Source organism: Naegleria lovaniensis, assembly GCF_003324165.1.
Source record: "Naegleria lovaniensis strain ATCC 30569 chromosome Unknown tig008, whole genome shotgun sequence".
In the NCBI taxonomy this organism is placed as follows: Eukaryota; Heterolobosea; class Eutetramitea; order Acrasida; family Naegleriidae; genus Naegleria; species Naegleria lovaniensis.
The window spans coordinates 419,207-433,306 of record NW_025407830.1 but is presented as its reverse complement, the minus strand read 5'-3'; the positions used below and the strand labels follow the sequence as shown (position 1 = coordinate 433,306).

Sequence of the window (14,100 nt, the reverse complement as noted above, 5' to 3'; positions counted from 1 at the left end):
TGCTTCTTTCCAACCCGCCAAGAAAAGTTCGAGCAACCGTTAAATTTTTAAAAAAGTTTCATCATGTCTCAAACACTTCATCAACAACAACATCCACCACAGCTCCCCAGCGCTCTCCTCTCCTCTGATTGCTCCTACGAAGAGCCGTTTCAAGTCCAACTCGTTTATAAAGACCAAGATGCCATCATTAATGTCTATCCCTTCATGATGCATATGGAGTTTGGACAGTTAATTGAATTCTTACTTCATGATCATCTCCGACGACCAATTCCAAAAGACATTTCTTCCATTAGTATTCGATACTACAGTGTTGTGTGGGGAAGGTTTACATCAGCATACTCATCACATCATTTACCAGTACTTTGGGAGAATGTGCGTAAGGCTAGAAACAGCTCTGAAAAGACGTTAGAGTTGATAGAAAGCACTAACATCTCGGAAGAAGATTTTCCAAGTGAGAGGATGACTTTGAATTCTCCTTCCAAGTTGCTTTTTTCTGCAAAGGTGCAGTCATCATCATTTGCGCAGAATGGTCAAGATGAATCAAGTGCAATACAACAAGTCGCTGTAGAAGCGTGTGGAAGTCCATTGAATCCCTCAACACGACCATCATCACCTCTTGTGCATCATCATGATGACGAATTCATACATCCAACCATTGAAATTCAACCACCATCCAAAGACACATTTTTGACACCTCTTCCAGAAAATTCTTCTGATCCTGTGAACCATGTTACATCATCGGTTACCACCACCACCACTACTACTACTACTACTACTGGTAATCAAAACGAACTATCAACGACACCAATCAAAAGTCGACGACGAAGAACCAAAAGGGTAAAAAAGTTGTTGGACCCAAGCTCTCCAATGACGCCAGACAACACAACCTCCTCAACAACATGGATCAACAACAATAGTACTGAGGATAACAATCAAACGCTACAACAATCCACCATGTCATCAAGTACTACTACAAGTACAGAAGAAACAAGTGACAATTACACCTTAAACAATTTGGAACCTTCTTTTGAGACACATGAGCCTGTTACGAGCACCAATTTAACCTCTACTGTGAATAACATGGAAAGTGAACAGAACAGTAATCATCCAATGAGCGTGGTTACTTTTGTAAAAAAGAGCAAAAGAAAGCACAGAAAAACAATTGTACCTGAACCTGTGTTCACACCATGCAGCAGCAGTACCACCACACACACTTCTAATGTTGTTGCTGTAGATGATCCATCCATTGAGCCAATCATTGAAAAGAAAACAAGTCGAATGAAGAGGGGGCATCGTAGAGCAAAATCGCAAGTCTCTGATTCCCAAACAAGTAATTCTTCTTCTGATTCAACAGAGTTTGAAATCCAACCAAAGAAATCCAAAGCAAACCCCATCCCAGAAAACTCTACAAACTCTCAATCACAAGCTATTGAAGTTGACATTCATCAACATTCTACTAAGGAAGCATGCTCCTCTGATAAAGAGAACAAACAACCCACTACCAATGACATGATGAAAGACGAGGATGAAATGATCAACTCTTCTCAACAAGAAGAACGACCTCAAATATTCAGCCAACGTGTTGAGATTTTCTCAAGAAAGATGGAGTGTGACTCGATCACAAATTTCATCGAGACTCAATATTTTGATCACGATATGAAGAAAAATGTATTATACGTCTACGGAACAAACGGGCAAGGAAAATCAATGGTTGTCTCTACAATCTTCAATTCAGTTGTAAAAGTAGACAAATACAAGTTTAATCTTGCTGGATATGCAAAGGGATCTGATTTACTGCTGCTACTTTTCCAGAACATTGTGAAAGGTGAAATATCCAAGAGATCAGAGTTGGCTTCACGATTATTGAACCACTTCAACAACAGAAAGAAACCAATTTTATTGTATTTAGATGAATTTTCATTTGCACGACATTGCAAGTATTTGGACCAGATCAGAAAATCGAAAATTATTGTCATTGCTGTGACCAATGACCCACCAACGAAAAGTGCACTTCCATATTCTTTGACCTTCAATCAATATGAGAGCGAAGATATTAAGAAGATTCTTATCAGTGAATATGAAGGGAAAATCAGTGCAGAGATTTTTGACAAGATGATGAATTATCTTAAGAACAAGCAAGACCTTAGACAAATCAAATCATTTGTAGATGGACATTTAATGCCAGAGGCTAAAACATTAACTGTGAAAAGAATGCTTCAACTTTGTAATGTTGGATTCAGAAAAAAGCATGACCCACTTAAGGGGCTCACTCAAACTGCCATTGAGGTTCTAGTTGTGCTGAGCTGTGTGGCAGCTGAACAGGAAAAGTTTTATGGAGAAATTGATGCTGAAACTTTCCAAAGAAAATATGAACAAGTGCTACAGGAAGATTTTAGGAAAAACTTTAGGGACATCAAAGAAGGTTTGACTTTACTGTCGCAAGAAGGGCATATCACTCGAAAGAACGTGGCTGGGGATGTCATCCTTCATTCAGCCTACGATGTCATACTTTCCTCAGACAATGTGATCGTGAAAAGATTGCTTGCCAACAGTAAATGAGTCTTACTTGAGTTGCAACTTGGTATCTTTTTCGAACATTTCTTTGTGAGTTCGTATTTCATCCTGGGTGACCCCTTCTTGTTTGTCCGTAGGCTTGAACTCGCTGATGCTCTTGATGAGCTTTTTCAGAGAGCGAGTTAAATGAGACATTTTGAAAATCGTCCTACAAATTTCTTCGTCAATGGTGCTTTCTGATTCGGTGGGTCTTGTTGGAATTTCGTCAAGAGCCATTTGTGAAACAATTTTTTTGTTTCTCTGAATTTCTAGCAATTTGTCGTCCACCGAAGAGTGACAGACCAGTCTGTAAATAGTAACAACCTTATGTTGATTTTTTCTTACCAATCTAAAAATTGCTTGATCATCCTTTGCATAATTGAAATCAAGATTGAATAAAATTACATGTTGTGCGGTTGTGAGGTCAATTCCAACTCCACCTGCATTTTTGCTAATAATTAAAGTGTTCGTTTCATTATTTCTAAATCTTTGTAACACTTCAGAACGTTGCTTATCTGTCAACTCTCCTGAATAAATTTCACAATGCACCTTTTTGTCTTCTTCCAACGTTTGTTTCACTGTTGGAGCATAACAAATTAAACCCGAAAAAATTACGACTTTTTCTCCCCTTAAGATGATGTTGGAAACAACCGATCTTATTATTCTAATCCGAGAACACTCAATTTGACTCTCTGAATACTTCTCTAGTCTTTTCTTGATATTATCAAATAATACTGAGCTTTCATTGAGTCTCTTTAACGCCTCGTCTTCATCCTGAGTGAGATCTAGTGATTTACTCATTTCTGCAACTAGTTGTGAATTGTCTCTTTGGAACAAATAGGTGCAACAATCCAAACAAACTCTCTCATAAAAATAAGAAGCAAAGAAGGAAGACGTTCCCATCTGACGCTTTACATCACAAATGTCATTGTAAATTTTTCTTTCTAGATCGTTAAGGGTATAGCCAATAATAAAGTCATTCTTGTTTTTTTCGATCGTTTTCAATTCTTCAATGGATACTTCTCTGTGCATGAGGTCTTTAAAGTAATGTCTAAACAATTGAGTTCTCAAAAGACCGTTTTTAGAGTATGGTTTGTGTTCGGCCAAATATTTTACAAAGTGAGTTTGAAAGTAAGGTTTCAACATCTTAACATGGGGATTATCTGGCTCTATAAATCGAATCAAGTTAAACATCTCTCCAATATTATTTTGAAGCGGCGTTCCAGTCACTAAAATTTTAAGGGCTTTCTTAAATTTTGAAAATTGCATAAATCTTGCTGTCTCCTCATTTTTCATTATGTGAGCTTCGTCAACAATCAATATATCTGTGTTGTTGACAATATATGAGCCGTTTTCATCATCCTTTAGCATGTTCAAACATCTATCATATGTCATCACTAGCATTCCTCCATTATGGTATGAATCTATTTCCTTCGTCTCCTTTCCCTTGATGGTGGCTATTTTCATGAATGGTTCAGGATAAAAGTGCGTTTTGTATTCGCTAGAAAAATGGTCAATGTTGGATTTTGGAACTAAAACCAAATAACGAAGTGTTTTCTGTTGCATACGATTGTAGTTAAACAGAGTTAAAAGTACAGTGAGAGTTTTTCCTAAACCCATTTGGTGAGCAATAATTACGGATTTTCCTTGTAACATCCTTTCTACGGCAAATACTACACAGTTTTGTTGGTGACGCATTACGTATTCAGGAAATTTGTAGGTGTGTGATCCAATAAGTTGTGATAAGAATTCTTTCCTTTGTTGGGTGAATGTTTCTCGCACTTCTTCTTCTTGAATTTCTTGCTGTTTTAATTTTTTTCTTTCTTTTGCTAAAATACTTTGCAGCTCTCTGTTTCTAAAATAGTACGATAATTTGCTTTCCAACACCACTCCGTACGACAAATTGCCAAGCAGAAATTGCTTATGATATTTCTTGACCATTTCATAATTGTCTTCACTGATGTAATTGGCAATCTCCTGAGCTACCTCTTTTTCTTCCTGGCTTAGAACCAAAATCTTTTTAACACTCTTTTTTGGTTTTTTTGGTGTTGGTAGCTCCTCTTGAGTTGCCTCGCTATCGTCAATAAAATCATCATCATTATCAACAGGAGTCGATGCACGAACTAAGGAGACTTTTCTCTTATTTGTGTTCAATGAAATGTCGTTTCTGTCAGAAAAAATCATTGGATTTTCGAGAAGTCGTAAAGCTAGCTCATGTTCGCAGATTTCTGTTAAAGTTGGGTTGAGTACAGAGAGAGAATTATATCCTGATTCAATTAATTCTTCTTTGATATCCTCTAATCTGTCTTTGTGAGCCTTCAAGGCTTCAGAAATCGAGGCTACGTCTCGATTCTTAAATTTTCTTAATATTGATTGATTATTGAAACTAAAATTTTGATAAAAATCGTTAATGTAGATTTGAATTGATTGATTGTTGTCGTTATGTTGTGCGAGGGTGGATACATCTCCATCCTCTTCTGTAGTGTCATTACGGTCCTCCTCTGAAGAATCGTAAAGAAAATCAGCACACGACAAGTCTAAAACAACGGATGATGGTTGATATGGTGCTCTTGAGCGATTTATATTACGGAGTGTCTCCTCTTTGTAGGATTCATCAATGATAATATCTCCGTTTTCGGTACAGACTTCTTCATCCTCCATTTCCCATTCCTCGGCAAACTTGTCCAATTCTTCATCTTGGTCTTCGTCACTTATTTCATAATTATCATCCAAAATAATCTCCTTCTCGGTTGAGGCAGTTATTTGATCGGAGGCATTCCTGAATGGTATCTGCTCGGAGCCAATGACTCTAACGATGGTGTGACTGTCGATCTCGGCCGACGGAGGAAGCATTTTTTTCTGTTGGTTTGTCGTGGGAGATGTCAACAACAAATACCAAGAAAGAATAGACGATGTTTCAAAATGGATCAATGAGTTACACCTTAAAATTAATACAAAGAAATCATTAATGACAGTAATTCCCCATCGAAAACACCCAGATTTCCAAATCAAAATTAACGGGGAGAATGTTCCACGAACAGACAATCAGCGCACTCTTGGAAACTATTTAACAGAAGACAGCTCATTTAAAGAAGAAATCAAACGACGAATTTTAAAAATTCAGCAACTTCTACAATTAATGCCCATACACCTAATAGAACCAAGAAACCTTAATCAGATAACTATGTCAAAGACGATATCATCATTCACTCATATAATCAGAGGTAACCCTGTTTCTAGAACCCTGCTCCAAGGTATTGACAGAACAATAAGGAAGCAATGTCGTAAATTACTACAAATAGACATGAGGACAAGCAAAGCATCACTCTATCTTCCAATTGAAAAAGGAGGTCTCAACATCCCTAATATAGAGCTATTTAGCAAACTAATTACTATCAAAACAATCCAATACCAAGGACACTCAAACAACTGCTTGGTGAAAAAAGCTGTCGTACAAAGTCTGCAGAACTGCAAGAAATGTAAGACCAAAAATCTTAATTATTGGGAGAACGTTTGGGATATTTGTAACGAAAATAATCTGAAGATAATTTTCGGAAGATCAGATCACAGATTTAAAACTCCTAAAGCCCACAAAAAAGAACGAGAAATTGCAATATGGACCGATGGATCAAGATCCAAAGAAGGAACTGGAATAGGAATCCTTATTCAATCAAGTAATGCAACAACATGCCATAAATACAAATTGGATCCTAGGTATACCCACAACATGGCAGAATTAAGTGCAGTGGTCACTTCGTTGAAGTTGATCCCTTCATCTAGCTCAGTGACGATTACGACGGACAGTGAAATTGCTCAAAAGATTTTCACAAACAACAACTATCGAGGACAATTCATTCAACTCAAAAGAGAATATGAGGCAACAATACAAGACAAAAAACTTAAAGTTACCATTGAATGGGTAAAAGGACATGATAAATGTCAGGAAAACAACTTCGTTGACAAACTGGCAAAAAACGCAAGTACCAAAGGCAAATTTTTGGATCCAAAGAACCTATTCACACAAGAACAACTTCTCATCATTAAGGACTCATTATGGATCCCCAACCCTTGTAGAATAATTAGAAATAATTGGCTATCACAGATATCGGAAAATAGTCAAGTGACAAACCTAGTGAGCGATACTACTTTTCGTTATATTGAAGGAAAATCAACACCACATCACAAATACTCCATATGGAGAAACCTTAATTTCTGCCATGTTCGGAGCTTCAAACAACATATATGCCCAGAATGCAATGTTCCTCTATCTCATGAACACTTAATTCTCCAGTGTCCACTTCTCCAGTTTCAGCGAAAATGGGCAATTGATAACATCAAAAAGCATACCAACCGAGATCCAATTTTAGTGTCAACAGAATCAGATCACCTCAACAACTACAAGTTTTACCTCAATTACAAAGGAATTCTTCAACACAACACTACCATGGACTCCATTAGCCTCTTCCACAGAGAATGGTTTAATATCCAGAGTACACTATCGTTACTAGCTGGACATGCACATACTCAATACTGGAAGATTGTACAATAATCTCACTTACTCCGTGCCACTGGCGCAAAGTTTAATAAACATCAAATTTTTTTCTGTTGGTTCTTGTCCCCTCCAACGAAGCATTTGGTATGAACACCCTCGATTTTAATGTTGTGAAGAATGTGGGCCACACTCCAAAACAACTATGGATCCACAAGTCATACAACATTAATACACCAGTCTTGTGAAAACCTTTCATTTGCCCGACTGCTTAGATGGCTTTGATGGAGTAAGGTGTGCTGTCCGAGTTGTTATCATTGTTTGACAAATTCAAAGCCACTTATTCGGCCACCATGCCTGTGACGTCATAATTTTGAAAGAATGATCATTCTGATTTTATTTCCTTGCAAGAGATGAATTCAACAATTGTTCATGAAGGAATGAACTAATCACTCGATAAATTCTATCATTGGCATTCCAATCCAAATGAGCGTAATCATCTCTTAATGTATGCCAAACCGATGGGAATGGCTCACTAATGAGATGCAGAATTGGTACTCCTCTCTCGAGGAATGGCCGATGATCATCATCCATGTACGAAAAAGATGATCCATCAAAGTATTTGTTTTCCTTGAATTTCGAGTATTCAATGGCAGAAAGTCTATCATAGAGATTATTTGTACCTTTTTCTGTGTGAATGTAGTAATTCTTAAATCTAACATCGCTAGTTCCAATAAGATCTAATAGCATGAGATACTTGATATTTTGTAATTGATTGGAATTCTCCCAACGTTGAGCTAAATGTCTTGCACCATAAAGAGAATCTGTTGGGCTCCAATTTTGAAAAGCTTCTTCTCCATCGAATAATACAACTGTTGGAACAAGAAAAATTTACCAATCGGTATGTACCAAGTTTTGAAAATGTTTGTTAGAAATGTGTTCGTTTGAAACCCACCTTGAAAATTAAAATTCAATAAATCTTGATTTGATCCTTTTGACTTCACAGTCTTGTTGTAACTATATTCCAATTCAACCATATAATTTAAAATCATTGCTAATGGTACAACAGAATCAGTGGCACCAACAAATGTAGCATCTTTAAAGTATTTGCTTTCGTAGTGACATGCCACAATAATTCGCTTTGAGTTGTTTGGAGTGCTAGGTGGAGCAAAATTAATGATAATATTTGACATTTTTAAATTACCAAATATTGGAGTTGACGCTGTAAAATTGTCATACTCAATTTGGAAATAGTTAGTATGTTCCTGCACAAACTTGTTAATGTACTCTTGTGTCTGGACATAACCAGGAGACACGCTCGGAATTCGATTTCCAAAATCTGTGATCGTTTTTGTTATTCTTTTTAAATTCATGAGAGGGTTTGAAATATTAAAATTGGAGCCTATTATCGAGTTATCAAGTGATGTGTTTTTTCGGAGAAGTGCTGTTGCTCCGAAAGCAATCATGATCATCATTACCACTAAAAACATAAACTGATTACTGAATTGCATGGTTGTATTTTTCTTCTTGTTGTCGTTGTTGTTTTGTAATTTGGTTCTATTTGGTAATGTTTTCATAGTAGCAATGATTCAATGATGATGGTCGTTATTATTATCAATTTCCCATTAATGAGTTTGGAATGTTCGGAATGGGAACTCTGAAAAAATTATTTACTTATTTTTTTTGGTTTCCTTCTTCTTTTCAACCTTTGGTGGTTCTTGTTTGGTTGGAGGAGGAGTATTAGGCAATCTGGTGGTGTTTGTTGTGGAAATCTTCTTGGGTGCTTTCATGAATGCAGGATGAGATTTTGCGTAAATCATGATAAAATGTAAAGTAAAATAGGCCTTAAGAACATGTTCTGGTGTGAAAGAAAGAGTGACATTTTCAAGCTCTTTGAAGGGAAGATAACCAAGTGGAATGTGGATCATGCTCATCTTGTAAATGTGCTTGGTAACATAGAAGAAAATACTTGTGAGTATTGGAGCCTTCAGAACAAAGTTTGGAGAGCTTAAAACACTATTCTCTACACTCTCTCCAATATACAAGTTTACAAAGAAAGGTCTCAAAATTGCACCTCCAACACATGCTGTAGTTCCAAGAATGATTGGAGCAAAGGTTGATTGTGGGTATTCAGTGACTCCAGTGTTAACTCCATTAATACAAAATCCGGCAACAAAGAAACCTTCAATTGCAAAAGTGAAGAGTTGGACCACAACATTGCCAATGAGCCAGTCAACAAGATTGAAAGGAGCATAAATTGTAATAATCCATGCACTGTTTCACATCCACAAGTCATCATTTCGTCAGATCATCATCAAAAATACATTGTCGGAGGTGTTCAATAACCCCTTTCCTCGTGCATCATGATTCATTAAACATACCAAATTAAATACAAATTAATTGTATCGTTTGTAAAGAAAATTTGAGTTTTTCCTAATAGCAAAGATGTCAAAATAGCACCTCCTGTGCCAATTGCAAAACAAAGCAACATGCCAGCAACGAAAGGAATTTCCTTTACTTTTTGAGTTGCAATCAATCCATTAAAAGCTCTTTTTACCATCAAAGCAACAATGAAAGCATGATTCAAAAATAATATATTGAAGAGAAGATTAGGATCGAGAGATTGAAATTGATCGAAGACTTGAGAAAGCACACGATAACCCGTTTGAACCATCGGGTTGTTGATCACCTCTGACAAACTCATTTTTTTTTATCGTGTCTTCATTTGGCCACGATGGACCATTGTTTAGAAAAGCATGTCTGTTGTTTTATTCAAAAATCAGGGTTATTGATTTCCAATATCTTTAAATGTGGTCATACCAGAATAGAATGGATTATGTCCTGAAGGATTTCCTTGTTGAGGGTTGTGCAAGTGTGAATGAGCTGTCACTCCCAGTTCATGCTCGTATTCGTCCTCATCATGTTTTTCTTTTCTGTCCAATTTAGCCTGATTCTTAATTCTCTGAGCTTCTTCCCTTTTAATTCTCTTTTCTTCTGCCAATTGTTTTCTTCTTTCTTCCAACTCTCGTTGTTTCTTTTCATATTCTTCGTCATGTGCAGTGGATGTCAATGGTTGAGAGATGTGAGAGGATGGAAGAGGAGGATGACTTGAAAATGTAGTATGTGGTTGAGATGCTCGAGTGGATTCTACCGATTGGAAAGGAGAATGACTCATTGACGTGGATGGAGTGGTTTCATGATGATGAGAAATGGGTGAAACTAATTGCCTTGGTGACAATGAAAAGGGTTGATCGCTTGGATTTGCTTCCTCTAAGGCTTGACACAATTCTGTGAGATCTTTGACCATTAAATCTTCATCCTCTTTGCCATTACATCTATAAAAAATAGTATGTTCAATAGGATCTTGTTCGAATCCAACCAGATACAACAAGTCCATGGCTCCTTCAACATTCAGAACGTTTTCTTTAAATTTAGGATTTTCCATTTTTATGCTTCGAAACTTGGATTCATGTGGATGAGTGATGATGTTGTGACAAATGCTGTGCAACACATGGAGAGTTGAAGGCGTAAAGTGTTGATGATTGGAATGAATCCAATGTTGAGCTTGCTTTTTAATCATTTTTTTGTTTGTATTTTTATAGATCAAGTCTTTTTTTGGTCATCAATAAAAGCAAGATACAATGTTCAACAACAAATACCATCATGGTTACAATAGATCTCACTCTTAAAAGCACAGATAGGGTTGCAGTCACCTACCACAGCGACAAGCCCAAGCTGACACCACAACCCAATAACAATAAAAAATGGATCCAAAGCTTTTGAACGCAATTCAACAAATCAACGCCCAACAAGAGGAAGTAAACAAAATCAATGCTGGTATGTTGTATGGCGTTTTCAATGTTCGGGCTGTGATAGACTTTTATGATTTGATGACCCTTTAATATTTTTGTATGGTGATGATGATGTTCGATACAACAATAATATTTTCAATTCTGGATGATGATATTCGTTGATATTATTTGATGTATGCAAAAATTTTCAATGATTGATCAAATGAAATTCAACAGAAATTCAAACACAATTAGCTAAACAACAGTCTCTTCAAGCACAAAAGAATGAAAACGAAAATGTAAAATTGGAATTTGACATCATTGACGAATCTAGCGGCGTTGAAGTTTTTAAGTTAATTGGACCAGTTCTCGTTAAGCAGGATTATTCCGAAGCTAAATCTAACGTTGAAAAACGATTAGAATTTATCAAAAAGGAGGTGGAAAATGCTGAAAAAAAGATAGAGGATTTACTGCAAAAGAAACAAACACTGGAGAAGAGCATGGTTGAAATTTCCAACTGGGTTCAACAAAGAGTTGCCCAAATTCAACAACTTCAGAAGAAATAAATATTTATCTCAAGGAGGATAGTGAGCTTGAATACAATGAATTTGGTGGTGTGTGCTTTTTGTATGAGATTTCAATTGATTTGTGAAGGACTAAGGGACACTACCAAATTTTCAAATAGGGCAACATCAAATCGTTACTTCGGAACATTGACGACGATTGACGGCTGCCATCTGTCACTTGAAGGAATTTATCAAAAAAAATCACACAGATTTCACAAAGTAAAATGAACAAGGGAAGAGAAGCGATTCTTAGATGGTGCCAACGAAACTCCTACGGCTATGAAGGAGTAGAGATTGACAACTTTGACACGTCATTTGCCGACGGATTGGCATTTTGTGCTTTGTTGGATAGTGTAAGTGTGTGAAGACATATTTTGATTGAGAAAGAATATATATTCACAACAACACTTGATATTTCATCATCATATCTGCAAACATCCATAACACACTTTTCAACAACACTTTTCATACTAATTGTCTTCGTGATGTTGTTGTGCACGTAATGAATCGATCAACTATCATCACCACTAAATCAAATTCTCAATCTCAATTTTTCTCATCACTCAAACCACCATGACTATTTTCACTTCTTTTCATCATCGACATGCCATTACCCATGGATGGAAATCTTTTCACACATGACTTGTGTGTTTTATTGAATCAATTTCCACATTGATAATTATCATCACCCTATGAAAATATATACGACAATTATACTTTTAACAGCAAAGGCCAGATCTCCTCAAAGACTCAGGTCTCGAATGGGATGATTTGTTACGTGACTTTACTCGTCTCGAGCGTTTAGAATGGGCATTTGGTAAAGCAGATGAAATTGGCATTCCTCGTCTTTTGGATCCAGAAGACATTGATGCTGAACGTCCAGATTCCAAAGTTGTCATCACTTACCTCTCCGGAATGATTAAATTCTTCCAAGATGATTCTGCAGTCGATGAAGCAGCACAAGTGGATAAACCAACAGGATCATTTGCTGCTGCCATTGATGATTTGATTTCTTCATCCAAGAAGGACGCCAAATCTCCAAAATCACCATCAACCACTGCTACTACCACTGAAAAGAAGACAGTTCCAAAACTCAATCAAGAACAACCTACCACCACGACCACTAAAAAAGAAGTTCCTCTCGAAAAACAATTAGAAAATCTTGAAAAGATGTTTCAAAAGGGACTTCTCGATCAAGCCGCCTTTGAAAAGGGTAAACAAAAGATTATGGAAAAGATGAAGGAACAACAAGCTCAATTGAGTGCTCGCAGTGATCATTCATCCAATTCCGAGACCTCATCGACTTCATCTCAAAGCAATGATCCAAATGTCGATAAGACTGCTAAGGCCATTGCTAATTTACAAAAACTCTACGAAAAAGGAACTCTCTCAGAAGAGGAATACAAAAAGGCTTTGGAAAAGTTAAAGGCTAAACAACAAGGAAATGCTCCTCCTTCCACAACCAATACAACTGCTACAGCTACAACTGCTACAGCTACTGCAACTGTGAGCAACGGAAGTGGAGATTCTTCATTGGACACCTCAAAATTCTCTCCTGATCAATTGAAACAATATGAAAAGTTGAGCAAGATGCATTCAAGTGGATTATTGAACGATGCCGATTATCAAAAGGCTTTGAATAACTTGTTAGATAAGGTGAATAAGGGATCCTCTCAAACTTCAACCACTACTTCTCCTGCTTCTACTAGCAGTACGAGCTCTCCAAGAACTCCCAATGTTTCTACTCCAACTGCTACTTCAACTGCTACCTCAACCTTCAAATCATCCGTTCCATTGGACAAGATTCAAGACACCAAGAAATTAAACAATTTAAAGACTCTCCTCAATAAGGGAATTATGACTGAGGAAGAATTTGAGAAATCTGTACAGAGATTGTATCAACAAGAACAAGAAAAACAAAATACTACTTCATCACCAACACCTCAACCATCTGCAACCTCTGAATTCAAGACGGATATTGATATTGATAGTTTGAAAGAAGAAGATTTAGATGAAAAGACAAGAGGTCGTTTAAAGGCCATTGAAAGAATGTACAATGCTGGTCTCTTCAAAGATAATGAATATGCTCATTCCAGAAGAAAGATTATTATGCAAGGATTGCAAGAAAATGGTGGGTCATTCCCCAAGTCATCATCCACAGCAAGTACCACTACTTCATCTACTGCTACGACTAGTACTTCTGAAAAGAAGCCACCTGTTACTTCTTCTACAAGTACACCTTCTTCAACTTCCACCAATCCTAGAAAGAGAACCGAAAGTGTTCTCATTCAACAGCCAAATCTTCCTAAGGAGATAAATGCAGACATTGAGGATTACAAATTACTCTATGAAAAGTTATTACTCGAACACAAGCAATTGGCTGAAGAATTTGACGAATTGGAAGAGGAATATTCTGGATTGCAAGAACAATTATCTACCTTGTACGAACAATCTTCAACAAAGAAGACAGAAGCTCCAAAGGAAGAAGTTCCAGAAGAGTTGATGCCAATTGTTAAGAAGATTGTGTTGAGAAAGAAGGCTGCTATGGGTAAATCGTTTGATGTGATTGTTATTTATCCAAATTGTGATGACAGTGGAAACCAAGTGTTGATGACTGAAAAGGTGAACATTCACTAATAAATTTCTTCTTCATTATCCAATGTACTGCTACTTGGTTTCTTCGCTGAGCGGTTGATGGTCG

The 14,100-nt window shown here is 36.8% G+C and overlaps 7 protein-coding genes across 7 annotated transcripts; 4 read left to right on the top strand and 3 right to left on the bottom strand.

The window, feature by feature from the left end:
* Positions 1–63: 63 nt before the first annotated feature.
* On the top strand, positions 64–2,559 carry C9374_014535 (uncharacterized protein; the record flags this gene model as incomplete). Its single annotated transcript, XM_044690533.1, has 1 exon — positions 64–2,559. The coding sequence occupies one exon, from the start codon at positions 64–66 to the stop codon at positions 2,557–2,559; it is 2,496 nt and encodes an 831-aa protein (XP_044553127.1).
* Positions 2,560–2,562: 3 nt separating this feature from the next.
* Positions 2,563–5,406, bottom strand: C9374_014534 (uncharacterized protein; the record flags this gene model as incomplete). Its single annotated transcript, XM_044690532.1, has 1 exon — positions 2,563–5,406. The coding sequence occupies one exon, from the start codon at positions 5,404–5,406 to the stop codon at positions 2,563–2,565; it is 2,844 nt and encodes a 947-aa protein (XP_044553126.1).
* Positions 5,407–5,857: 451 nt separating this feature from the next.
* On the top strand, positions 5,858–7,102 carry C9374_014533 (uncharacterized protein; the record flags this gene model as incomplete). The annotated part of the gene is made up of 1 exon (XM_044690531.1): positions 5,858–7,102. One exon carries the CDS (start codon positions 5,858–5,860, stop codon positions 7,100–7,102), a length of 1,245 nt encoding a protein of 414 aa, XP_044553125.1.
* A 336-nt stretch (positions 7,103–7,438) lies between these two features.
* On the bottom strand, positions 7,439–9,746 carry C9374_014532 (uncharacterized protein; the record flags this gene model as incomplete). The annotated part of the gene is made up of 4 exons (XM_044690530.1): positions 7,439–7,914; positions 7,998–8,599; positions 8,717–9,316; positions 9,424–9,746. The coding sequence occupies 4 exons, from the start codon at positions 9,744–9,746 to the stop codon at positions 7,439–7,441; spliced, it is 2,001 nt and encodes a 666-aa protein (XP_044553124.1).
* Positions 9,747–9,827: 81 nt separating this feature from the next.
* Positions 9,828–10,622, bottom strand: C9374_014531 (uncharacterized protein; the record flags this gene model as incomplete). The annotated part of the gene is made up of 1 exon (XM_044690529.1): positions 9,828–10,622. One exon carries the CDS (start codon positions 10,620–10,622, stop codon positions 9,828–9,830), a length of 795 nt encoding a protein of 264 aa, XP_044553123.1.
* Positions 10,623–10,806: 184 nt separating this feature from the next.
* On the top strand, positions 10,807–11,399 carry C9374_014530 (uncharacterized protein; the record flags this gene model as incomplete). Its single annotated transcript, XM_044690528.1, has 2 exons — positions 10,807–10,879; positions 11,071–11,399. The coding sequence occupies 2 exons, from the start codon at positions 10,807–10,809 to the stop codon at positions 11,397–11,399; spliced, it is 402 nt and encodes a 133-aa protein (XP_044553122.1).
* Positions 11,400–11,623: 224 nt separating this feature from the next.
* On the top strand, positions 11,624–14,036 carry C9374_014529 (uncharacterized protein; the record flags this gene model as incomplete). The annotated part of the gene is made up of 2 exons (XM_044690527.1): positions 11,624–11,752; positions 12,126–14,036. 2 exons carry the CDS (start codon positions 11,624–11,626, stop codon positions 14,034–14,036), a joined length of 2,040 nt encoding a protein of 679 aa, XP_044553121.1.
* Between the last annotated feature and the right edge of the window lie 64 nt (positions 14,037–14,100).